The 12,539-nt window shown below is 49.8% G+C and overlaps 1 protein-coding gene across 1 annotated transcript; it reads right to left on the minus strand.

The window, feature by feature from the left end:
- Positions 1-7,157: 7,157 nt before the first annotated feature.
- Positions 7,158-11,336, minus strand: FGF4 (fibroblast growth factor 4). Its single transcript, XM_072638301.1, has 3 exons — positions 11,034-11,336; positions 9,490-9,593; positions 7,158-7,623 (listed from the first exon to the last, which is right to left on the minus strand). The coding sequence occupies exons 1-3, from the start codon at positions 11,329-11,331 to the stop codon at positions 7,447-7,449; spliced, it is 579 nt and encodes a 192-aa protein (XP_072494402.1). The 5' UTR covers positions 11,332-11,336; the 3' UTR covers positions 7,158-7,446.
- Positions 11,337-12,539: the final 1,203 nt, after the last annotated feature.

A 12,539-nucleotide genomic window follows, 5' to 3' on the forward strand; every position in this document is an offset into this window, starting at 1 on the left:
TGTCACACCCATGCTTTGGGAATGGTTCTTTGCTATCAGGATGATGGGTGGATGGGAGATGAGGCGATCTGAAGGAGGGAGATCAACTAGGACAATCAATCCACAGTCCAGGCAAGAGGTGACAAAGGTCTGAACTAGTGTGGTGGCTGCATGAGGGGAGAGAAGGGGGGCAGATGAAAGAGTTTTTGTGGAAAAGGGAATGATGAACTGACAATTGACTGGATCCATGAGATGAGTGAAAGGGTGGATTCGAGAAAAACACAGAGATTTTGAAACTGCGTGACCAGGAAGACAGTGGTAGGCACCTGTCAGTCTGGTACGGTAATAGGAACATTGAGAAGAGATGTGGTATTGGGGGAAAAGGGAATGAGGTCTGTTCTGGACCTGCTGTGTTGAGGTGTCCAGTTCAAGATGCTGGTGTGAAACTCTAGAGTTTCTGAGAGACCAGGGTCATGAGTGTATACATGTGTATTAAATCTGTATGTACATATATACATGTATGTGCATGTGTGCATAAACACACATATATATGGAGCATGTGTATATATGCTTGTATACATATACATGGAGCATTGGCAGAGAGGAGTTAAACTCATGGGAACTAATGAGGTCACTCAGAGAGAAAAAAGAGAAAAGGGAAGCAGGTCTGGGATGGAGCCTTGGGGGACACTCCAGGTTAGTGTGTGAAGTTTGAATGCAGATGCAGAGAAGGATCCTAAGAAGGAGAGGCCATCTGGACAGAAGAAAAACTAAGGAGAGTGTAAACAAATGAGGATCTGTTAAGCACCACCCACAAGCATGGGGGAGACAAGCAGAAAAACAAGACATCCCTGCTCTCAATGTGCCTCCGTTCTAGAAGAGGGAGATGACACCCACAGAGTTTCTACTGCAGGGCAGATGGAAAGGTCCCCTGGTCTTTAGGGGGCAGTGGCCAAGCCTGGTCAGGTCTCTGCTTTCATATCATCTCCACTGATAGAGCCATAACTTATTTCTGAGGATGACTCATTCACAGGACCACGGACTTTGAGAATGTTCTTTAATGGGTCTTCACAAGATGTGGCTGCTAAGGAAAGTGGGGTGTTAGCCCCTGCAGAAATGACCAGGCTATGTCACCATGATGGTTGTTCCCTGGGATGATGGCTCCAGAGACCTGCTAGACTGTCTGCTCCAGGATTAGGTTGAGATGTGTGTGTGTGTGTGTGTGTGTGTGTGTGTGTGTATGTGTGTAGAAACTATTCCCATCTCTCTTGCTGGTTTATCACACTGCTCTAAACCTCCAACCCTCAGGGATGGCTCCAAGTAATCCAAATGTCTGGCAGCTAGGTGGCTAGAGCTCTGGGTCAAGATCCAGGAAAACCTGAGTTCAAATTCAGCCTCAGCCACTTACTAACTGTGAGTACGGGCAAGTAACTTCACCCTGTTTGCCTCGGTTTCCTCATCTGTAAAATGAGCTGGAGAGGGAAATGGCAAACCTCTCTAGTATCTTTGCCAAGAAAATCCCAAATAGGGTCACGGAGAGTCAGACACGACTGAAAATGACTGAACAGCAACACAGCTGTCCTGTGGCAGGAGCAGTGGTGGTGGTGGAGGAGGGGCAAGCTCTGACTCTGCCCGGCTCTTGGGCAGCCCTTTGGGCAGCCTCTTCCAGGGGCATGATAGATCTCAGGCCCATCGCACGCATCTTTTTGTTTCTCCAACTTCCCTACTCAGTTGGAAATGTATTGTAAAAGTGCATCAGACCAAGGGTCAGAACTAGATGCATGACCTTGGCAGCTCATTTCATGCCACTGAGCCTCAGTTTCCTCACCTGTAAATTGGTGGGATCAACCTAGTGGCTTCTGAGTCCTCTCTAGCCCTGCCAGGATGCAGGCTCTCTGCTGAGGACCACAATAGGGGCCCATCTCCCCCTGGGTCATTTTGTCCACACCTCTCCAGGGCCCTTATTGCTCTTTACTCTCCCTCATTCACACCCTCTCACTTAGGTGAAAGAAAGTGATTTCAGGTGGTGGGAGTCATTTGCATATGCTGCTTACAAGCTCCTTGCTAATCACATTACCTCTGAAGTACAAATCAGTTTCAGAGACTTCAACAGGCTTTGAAAGTGTCAAAATACTTTGCAAGGTTCAAGAGCTTTTCTTTCTATTTACTGTTTGCCAGCTTTGCTTGAAATCCACAGCTCCAGATGCTGATGTGAGCTGGGGACTCTAGGAGATCCTTAACCTGAGGGAAACGCCAGGACCTGAGATCCTCCTGAAACACACGAGTCCCTCAAGAGGCAGCCAGGGAGGTCGTTGAGCCCAACTCTCCCATTTTGCAGATGAGAAAACTGAGACCCATAGAGGAGAGGTGACTTGGGTCACAGGGCCATCAATTTAGAACTGATCTAACTCACCTCCTTCCTCCTATTTAGAAGTGAGCTGAGACCCTTTAGATGAAGTGACTGCTCACATAGTTGGCATAAGAGTCTGAATCTGAACCCAGTTCCCCATCTACCTTTCTGAGCTCTCTCCATCCCATTGTCCTACTTCCATCTCCCACCTCCAGTAATCCCCTTGGCAAGGTCCCTGAGCTGTGGCCAGCCTGCCTTTGCTTAACAACCAGCAGGGAAGGGAGGGGCAGCTAGGTGGTGCAGTGGATAGAGCACCAGAGCAGGAGTCAGGAGGACCTGAGTTCAAATCTCACCTCAGACACTTGACACTCCCTAGCTGTGTGACTTTGAGCAAGTCACTTAACCCTAATTGCCTCATCCTGGGTCATCTCCAGTCATCCTGATGAATATCTGGTCACTGGATTCAGATGGCTCTGGAGGAGAAGTGAGGCTGGTGACCTGCACAGCCCTCCCTCCCTCAAAACAGTCAAGTGCAAGTCATGTCATTATTTCTCTGATGGCATGATCTTCTTCAGCAATGAAGGAGAACACACTAGGGAAGGGGCTTTCTGTTCAACTTCCCCCTCACCTTCTGGTTCTACCCTCTGGGGTCATACAGGAGAACCATGCCAGATGGCCTACTTCCTAGGGTGGTGGGATAGCCTTTCAGATGAGCACACAGAGCTAGTCAGAAGACCTGAGCTTGAGGCCTGGTTCAACTATTCATTCTGAGCCATACTGATTTGATCCTAAAATCACTTCTCATGTAAAGCCTAATAGCCTCTGACTGCACTGTGACATAACAAGACAGATACAGAGCTGGTACAACCCCTTCCACTGGCAGCTGATGAAATGGGGTCTCAGGAAGATGGTGTTATGCTCAAGGGAGCGAGAGAACAAAGCATCACTTGAACTTGGGGTCTGGGACTCCAGAGCTTCCTCTAGTCTACTCCATCCCATCTCCCCTTACTTTTCCTTTTCCAGGGAGAAATCCTAGAGGACTGTGGTACAGCATTTTCATCTGTCCTCAGGGAGCTTACACCCCAATGGGGGAGCCAAACCATTAATAACCAGGTACGTACAAGATATTGAGAGATTGAGACAAGGAGACTGAGATAGTCCTTTCCTTAAGGAGATTTGGCTTCCTCAGATGGAGTGTCAAGTGAGACCATGGAGGCAGACTCTGAAGTGCTCTGAGACTCCAGTTGTCATTACTGGACTCTGGTTCTCTGAGGGCAAGGATTTCATCCTTACCAAACTTTGCATCTCTTGCACCCAGCCCAGGTCTCTATCCTCTCTGGGTATCAAAGGAAAAGAGTCAAATTGTATTTCAAATCCAGACTCTACAGAGCATGTGCTGGACAAAGCCCAGATGGATAGAGAAGACCCTTGGCTGTGGAAAGTCTCTCTAAGAAGTGAGATACTGGTCCACCTCCCAGAAGCTCTTGATGTGAGCTCTCTCCAGGTGACAGGCCAGGAGGCAAAACTGCAATCCTTCCACTTAGGACATCAGGTCATCTCTGCATCCTCCTGGATCCCAGAAACATTCAGAAAGCCCAAATCATTTTACAGACCACAGGGAAAGTGCCAGTCCTCAGCCAGAGTATCAGAACACCTTGATTTTTCTACCCAAGTCATTCAAATCAATCTGATTAGGGTTATATGATCTCAGTGTTGGAAAGAACAGGGGTGGTATATATCTGATCTGCAGTCAAATGCTGGCTGTTCCCCTTCCACCCTTTGTGACCCTGGGAAAATCATTTAACCTCTTTTGGTTCCTCATCTGGAAAATGAGGGGTCTCTAATGCATGGTTTCTTCTCTAAGGTCCCTTCTAGCTCCAAATCTAGGAAGTTTATTCCCTCAGAATCCTTCAATCACACCTCCAGGAAGTGGTCACTCAGACTTGGTTTGAGGATCTCTAGCCAAGGAGAACCCACTTCCAACCAAGGCTGGCCATCCCACTTTGAGACAGCTCTCATTGCAAGGAGGGTTTGCCTTTCACTAGATAAAAGCTGCTTTTCTTTCAGCTTCCACCCCTTGTTCCTGGTTCTGCCCTCTGAGGTCAATCAGAACAAGGCTAAGCCAGTGTCCAGAAGGTGGCCCCTCAAACACTCATGGTCACCCCAGTCCTTCTGCTTCTGAGTTTCCTCATCTGTGAAATGAGGGACTTGGACTAAGTGGCTTCTGAAACTCTCCTGTAACATTCCAAACCAAAGTGTCCTTCCTCGGCCATCACGTGTCTTGGTGTGCTGTCTCCCCACTAAGTTTCTTGAGGCCAGGGACTGTCTTTGTTTTAAGATTTGTATTATCTTAGCACATTGCTTGGCACATGGTAAATATTTGATAAATGTTCATTCCTTCATCCATCCATCCATCTATCCATCTATTCATCTATCTCAGCTCCAGATCTATGACCCACGAATAAAACATAAGCTTTACCAACTTAATGCACCCACCAGAACAAGGATGCCCTCTACCATATTTTTAAGGTTCCTCTCTTCCATCTTGAAGCCCAGAATCCCGTGGTTTTATCCTTCATGGCCAATGGTCATGCAGCAAAAAGCTGTGGAGACCTCTAGTGATTGAGAGAGCCTACCTCCCAGTGCACTTTTGCACAACTCAGCCTGGGAGTCAATTTTTCCTATCATCCAACCTCAAGTTTCCTCTTTGCATGATGGTTGCAGACCCTCGATTCCTTTGCATGGAATGTATTCATTCACACCCTCTCCAAAGATTTACATGCAGCCCAGCTTGTCATCCGTGGTAACCAATTATGATTTATTCCTTGTTACATGTGCATAGCACATACATTGCAATATAAGAAGGCACCTGTATAAAACTACAGACAGATTTTGTGAATATTGTCAGTCTTGAGAGCTCGAGCACACATCTGTGTAAAAATGGTACAACAGTATTTTAAAGGTATAGACAGTACCAGCCCCATGAGCAGAGATGATTCTTTCATTTGTGAGCATGTGTACTTGTGTGCGTGTGTACGTGTGTGAGTGTGTGTAGTATTGACAAGAAAACTGAACCAATTTTCCAGCAAACTGGAGAACTGCTTTTGTTGTCTGAGATGTGGAAAAATTCATTACTCCTTGGGTGAGGTTGTCCTCCCAGAAATGACAGAACTCTCCAAGTGTCCAGTCCTGTCTTCCAGGAAGCAGAAACCTCTCTTGGCCCTGAGCCCTGGGCGGCCAGGCCTGGCTTGTCGCTTGCTCTCCTTGGAAGGCCAGAGAAGCACCGGACGATCCACACAAGCAGCCACTGGGCTGAGTGATGGAAGTTGTGGAGCACAAGTGATTGCAACAAAACATAGATCCTTAAAAACCAACGACCACGGCAACAATCCCAAACCAAGAATGTCCCCGAGAAAAGACAGGACTCAAATTTTCCATAGTCTTGCTGTCTGCTGGGACCCATAAAGTTAATTCGGGAGCCAGTTTGCAAACATCCTCGAGGAGAGTGCAAGTATTTAATAAACATTTCGGGCATTTCTGGTAGCCACCTAAGGTCATTTTGTATAAACTCGAAAAACTCATTCATTAAAATGTCCACATTGGCCATTGTGTGGCAGTGGGGTGAAGGTGGGGGCTTTTTTTAAACGTCCCCAGTCCCTGCCTCTGCCTCTTCTGTCTTTGCTCCAGTGACAGAACTTCCATTTGAAAAATATATAAAGAAAAATATAGGGTTACTCAATGACCATATAGTGCCCTCTGACAGCTGTCTGCGAATATTTTCTCCATGATTATCCTTACTAAAAGTAAATCCCTGGGTAAAGATAGCTCAAACGTGACAAGGTTCAGATGGGATGTAGCCCACACCAGTGGAATGCTTCTTGGCTACATATGGAAAAATGGGGCGCTGGGATTGCAACCTCCAGAGCCTTGGAGAGACTCTGGAAAGCAGAAATCCTGGGCTTTCCTGGGAGATTTTGCTTCGAAGTGTTGGTGAGGTAGATATGAAATCAATGGAACAGGAAAGGAGACAAAAGGAGGAGGAGGAGGAGTCTTTCTAAGCAGTGCATTAAAAAAAAAGAGAGACAACTCCAGTATTATATGTGTTTCTCAGGAGTCTGAGTCACCAATCCAGGGCTCAGTCCTGGAGAGAGGTGCTATAAGAACACGGGCTTGCTCCATGCTGTTGATTCAGTGGTTGGGACTGGATGGAAGCTATCACAAATTATGAAAAGAAAAAGGAAAAGCTTTGGCACTGGGTGAAAAAAATAAAAAGGTTGGTCACTTAAACCTGTTCCAGGCAGTCTCCTATCCACCCTCCCACCCAAGATGGATTTTACAATGCAGTTTCCCTCCCTCACGGGCATAGTCATCTGTACTTTTGCTGATATAAAAGAAAAGGAGAATTAAAGTTTGTGCATTTGTAGAAGGGTCCCTGCTGCCCAGCAGTAGATCGAGGAAGATTGCCTGGAGGAAAGTTCAAAGGTCAGCCCTGACTGATCTAAAAACAGTTTTGTGGGGTAGGACTTCCGTGGGGCACTTTTTGTACCAGAAGGAAATTGATATGTTTCTGTAAAGTAGCAGCTGGGCGCAAATGGGGTTCAGCCATCAGCTGAGGGTACAGGGGAGTCTGGAGAGGGGTGCCCATCCCCACCACCAAGGAGCCAGAAAGAGGAGCAAGGTTTTGTTGGGCCCTGTGTACACCAACGGGTGTGATCTGAGGGCAGAGCAGAGCCCTCTTCGAGCCTCGGGTGTGAGGGAGTCTTGAAAAATCCAGCTCCCTCAGTCTCTGGACAGATGATAATAGCAGCACATGATTATCTGAGAAACAGTGACAGGAGGCAGGCAAGGAAGAGCAGTCCCAGCAAAGAGGGGGTTCCCCCTTTTCTGTTCATTTCTTTTCTTTTCCAAAAACCGACACACCCACAGAATATAAATAAATTTGTGGCAATATATACAGACTTAAATAATTAACTTAACTATGTTACATACACCTGCTCCCGCAGAAGTCTCTATTGAAAGTGCACCAAGTTTGTCTGGTTTCCGTGGGTCCAACCGGATATTACTCCCTGCATCCTGGCCTCGGTCATCCCTCCCAAGGTGATGCTGGGGAGGCCCACTCAGATCCGGGGCAGGAAGTGGGTCACAGTCATGGTGGGGGACACACGGTTGCCTTTCTTGGTTCTCCCATTTTTGCTCAGGGCAATGTACATGCCCGAATACTGTCGAGACTCGTAGGCATTGTAGTTGTTTGGCAGGAGAATTTCTTTGAAGGTGCACTCATCATTGAAGTAAGGCTGGAGGGAAGAGGAGGGGGCCAGAGAGTTGGTCAGAGCTCTACCAAAGGGTAGCAATGCTCTTCCCAGACCCTCAGAACTACAGCTGGCATGGGCTTAGCTCATGGGCTCCAAAGCCTGGGTCAGGGCAGCTCAGCAACTTTACAGCAGAATGATTTTGACCCATAAGGAATAAACCCAAGAAATCAGACTTTGGGCTGCTACCAAGGATCAAAGCCCCCTCCCCCCAAGACAGGACAGAACTATTTCAAATTGAACTGGCAAGAGCTCTGGATAAGAGTCTTAAGACCAGGATTTAGAGCTGAAAGGAACCTTAGAACCTAGTTTATACAATGACTCCATTTTCCAGATGAGAAAACTGAAATTACCTAGATAAGTGACTTGCCCAAGGTAAGTCAGGTAATAAGTGACAGAGGCAAAAGACTTGAGTTTGAACCCTGGTCCAAACCATTAGTAACCCTGTGGCCTTGGGTAAGCCTTCTACCTCCTTCTTGATTGCCTTAGTTTTCTCTTTGGAAAAAGGGTGATAGATAGATAGATAGATGATGGATGGATGGATGGATGGGTGGATGGATGGATGGATGGGTGGATGAGTGGACATTTCTTAATCACATACTATGTGTCAAGCGCTAGGCTAAGCACTGGGGATTACAGTTAAAGTGATTTCTAAGGTCTTTTTCTCTCCAAAACCCAGGCTAGATACTTTTGCCCACCTGGTCCAGTTGGGGTGAGGCCAGAGCATAACTACCCTTCTTCACACACAGAAAGCAGCTGGTTCTGCAGCTGGCCAGCCTTCCCGACACCTGGTCAGTACGATTCCCCAGGCCTTCAATACTCCTCTCTCTTCTTTTCCCTTTCCCCCCTCTAGAAGTGATTCCCTCACCCTCACCAGCTGACACCCTACTACTCTCCCAGGCCCATGAGCCAGGTGCAGTCATGGAGCCTGGTAGGGGGAAGAGGAATTGGGGAGGGTGAAAGTGGGTCAGCTGCATTCTCCTTCCTCTCATAGACCTAGATGCTCTCGTTCCCTTGCCTTAAGGGAACAGAAGCAGAAACAACAGGAACCAGGCATGCAGGGGTGTCATCCCCAAAAGTGGATTGACTTCCTTGAAGGGAAGGAGGAAGGAGAGGAGTGGGGAAGAAAAGGGCAAATGAATCTTCTTCTGTTAGGTTTCTGTAGCTACTGCCAGTGCAGGAACCTGATATGTATCCCTGAAAAGGTGATGGGGACTCACCCCCTACCCCAACCATGTCCCTAGCCAGGGTAAATCTGACCTAGGGACTGCCCTTTCTATACGCAAGCCAGACCAGGAAGGAGTCCAAATGATTTCCCCCTGATAAATGTGGAAAGTGAGGCCCTGAGACAAGTGAGGAGCTCCTGGTCACTCTGCTAGCCAGAGCCAGGATTCTGCATCACTTTGTCCCCCAGGATATCTGCCTCTTTTCCTCCCCTTGTTTTGTGGTGGGGACAGCTCTCCCTACCCCCACTCCTCACACCTCCCCCACTCTGTGTGTGTGTGTGTGTGTGTGTGTGTGTGAGAGAGAGAGAGAGAGAGAGAGAGAGAGAGAGAGAGAGAGAGAGAGAGAGAGAGAGAGAGAGAGAGAGAAACAGAGAGTCACACCAGAGAAACGGGCAGATGAGAGACAGACCAAAAAGAGGGAAGGAGACAGAGACAAAGACAGACACACAGAGAGAAGTGTTTCTGTAGCGAGAGGCTCAGGGATCCTGGGAGTCTGTGCAATCTTAGAAGCAGGACAGGTGTGGTGGCTGGAAATGAGGAACCCGTAATTTCCATCCCAATCTCTGAAGCCCCTCTACCTGAGTCAGCCTCCCTCACTCCCTCCTTCCCCAGCTCCTCTTCTTACCGAGCCGTACAGTTTGCCCTTGCTGTTCATGGCTACGAAAAGACGACTTTTGACGCCAAAGAGGCTCACGACTCCCCGTTCCACCGGCGACAGCTCCAGCAAACCTAGACGGGGCGAGAGGCGGGAGATGAGGGTGGTTGGCCTGAGCTACTGGCTACTCCTCCCTGCTTGTGGGCCCGAAGGCTCCTGCCTCGCTCCTCTAGCGACTTTCGGACAGAAACTTGACCTGAACGCTAGCTCTCTAACTCGTCCGCATCCCCATCTGGGTCTAGGACATCCTTAATATCAGACCTCACCATGGCTGCTGGATTGGCATCGAGCTGTCACTGGCTTCACAGGGCCCCGAATCCTGCGATTATACGCTCCGGACTGGGGGTAGCGGGAGAGGAGAGGAATTGAGCTGCAGGAGGACCTGGCTGAAATTGGACTCCGAGTGGGAGTGGGGGGACACACACCTGCCTGCGCCTCTCGGAACTTCTTGGGGCCAGGAGCAACACACAAAACCCGCTCAATAAGAGTCCACAGTTCTCACTTGGAAGGAGAGGGAAGGGACAAGGCAGAATCCTGCGGTTCTGGGCAGCAGTCGCGATTCTGTATGGGCCCGCAGCCCCGGCCAACGCTCGAGCCTTCTCAATAAATAGGCTGATAAAGCAGTCCCTAGGTCGCTCTTAGCAGTTCCCTCCTCCTCTCCACTCCCTCTAGGCAGCAGCTCTGTAGCCTGGGCCCTGGGCCCTCCTTTTCTATCCTCACCCCGGGAACCAGAGATCATCTCTCAAAAAACTCCTGGCAGCCTCAGTTTCCCCTTCTTGTAAGGCTAGGGAACTGAACTAGCTGGTGTCTAAGGGTCCTTCTAGCGCCAAGCCTATGCGCATAGTGGCCTTCCGGGCTCAGGGCTAGAACACCCTGGAACTCCTCCAGCCTTCCTGCGGGGACCCTCTACTTCCTAAAACCCTGGGCCACGAGCCAACTCCTTCACCCTGGCGCTCTCAAGTCCAGTCGGCCCCTGCAGCTCGCCAGACTTTCTAGAGTCGGTCGTAGTTGCCTAGCTCCAGATATTCACGCACCTCGGACCAAGGCCTCAGGCATCTGGGCACCCCAGGGGTTTAAACGATCCTCAGGCTAAGGGGGTTGGGAACTGGGATCCATCACTCCTCATCTCCCAGAAAACTACCTAGTGAGAGACTCTGGGGAGTACAAAGTAAGAAACACGGGGGTCTCTCTCCTCCAGCCCTTGGACCACCATCCTGCCTACTTTGGGGGATCTCTCCTTCCTTTTCCCAGCATAGGCACCTTCCTCTTGGGGAGGAGACAACCACAAGAAGAGAAGAGGGGAGAGGGTAAAGAGAGGAGAGGAGAGGAGACGAGAGGAGAGGAGACGAGAGGAGAGGAGAGAGACAGAGACAGAGAGATAGAGACAGAGAGAGAGCGCGAGCGAGAGAGAAAGAGAGAGAGAGAGAGAGAGAGAGAGAGAGAGAGAGAGAGAGAGAGAGAGAGAGAGAGAGAGAGAGAGAGAGATAGAAGGAGGAGAAGCCCTGGGCACTCACTGTAGCGGTTCTCGTTGTGCACGCCGTTGATGCGGCCATCGGGCAGAACTTGGAGATGAAAGCCGATGCCCACGTTGCAGTAAAGGCGGCGCAGTCTCTTGATACCCAGCAGATAGTCGCCGTCCCGGTTCAGCTCCTTCCTGTCCCCGGGGAGCCGGGCCATGGAGCGGGAAAAGAGGGTCTCCCAGCGCCAGTCGAGCGTGTCGTTGTGGGGGGCGGGCAGAGGGCCCCCGCGGCCCGGCCAGGGGTACAGCAGTCCCAGCAACAGCGCGGGCAACAAGGCTGAGGGGTGAGGCATCCCGGCTCGCAGGGGGGACACACGTGGTTTGGCTGGAGGCAGTCAATGACTCTAAAAATACCCCCCTGCCCTGCCCTGCCCTGCCTGCCCGCCTGCCGGGCTTGGGCTCTTCTCAGGCTCTGACTAGAGAAGGAGAAGAGGGAGGGCAGGACAACACCGACCCGTGCTAAGAGATCCCAATTCATAAACTTTTCGGTCAGCTGCTCTCAGCTCAGCCAGACCCCAGAGAACTGCCAGGGTTCCTTAACCTGGCTGCATCGGGCAAGAGGAAGAGAAAGACAGAGGCAGAGAGCCCAGAGAGAGACAGAGAGAGCGAGAGAGTGAGTGAGGAACAGGGAGAGAGCCAGAGCCAGAGAGAGAGAGAAATGGACAGTGAGAAAGCCCTTGAGAGAGGAACCTAGAGGAGAGAAATAAAGGGGGGAGGGGGGGGAGAGAAGAACAAGAGAGACAGACGACAGAGAGAGAATACAGGAGAGGAGAGGCAGAGGAAAGAAGAGGAGAAGAGAGGAGAGGAGAGGAAAGGAGAGGAGAGGAGAAGCGGTGAAGTCAGTGGGAACTGATACGAACTTGGATCTCAACTAGAGAAGACCCGTGTGAGTGGAGGGTGCGAGCCTCTCCCCTAACAGCCAGCCATAGCTCCTGGGCCCTGGCCACCGATATTTATATCTTCCTAGTACCTATTACATCACCACCTACTGCTGGAAAGAGCATTCAATCCAGAAGTCAAATTATCAACCCTAGATGCTCCCCAGCCTCCAATCCTATCTTGAGGAAAAGGGAGACAAGCAGGCAGAAGGACAGAGGGGGGAGGGGAAGAGACACAAAGATTCAGGGACATTTTCCCTTTTGCCTTCTTAAAATGCTAGTCAAGGGGCCCCTTCTGACCTACTCCTGGAGGCCAGGGAGGGCTCCTGTCTGGGCAGCATTTCTTGCTCTAGCCTTCATTTTTCTGTCTGTCCTTCCTTTCTCCTTCCACCCCTCACCACTCTTCTGTCTTTCCTTTCGGTATTGTCTCTTCCCTCAGTTGTCTCTCCTCCTCTCTCCCCTTCTATCTCCCTCTGCTCTCTCTGCCTCTGTGCTTTGCTGCCTTTCTTCTCTCTCCTCTTTCTCTCCCTTTTCTTGCTCTTTGGCCTAGTTATTGTCTGTACTTAGCGTCTATCTCTCTTCCTCTTCTTTCTCTTTGGTCCTGTTTTTCCCTTGTCTCTACC

This window comes from Notamacropus eugenii, chromosome 2, assembly GCF_028372415.1.
Source record: "Notamacropus eugenii isolate mMacEug1 chromosome 2, mMacEug1.pri_v2, whole genome shotgun sequence".
NCBI lineage: Eukaryota > Metazoa > Chordata > Mammalia > Diprotodontia > Macropodidae > Notamacropus > Notamacropus eugenii.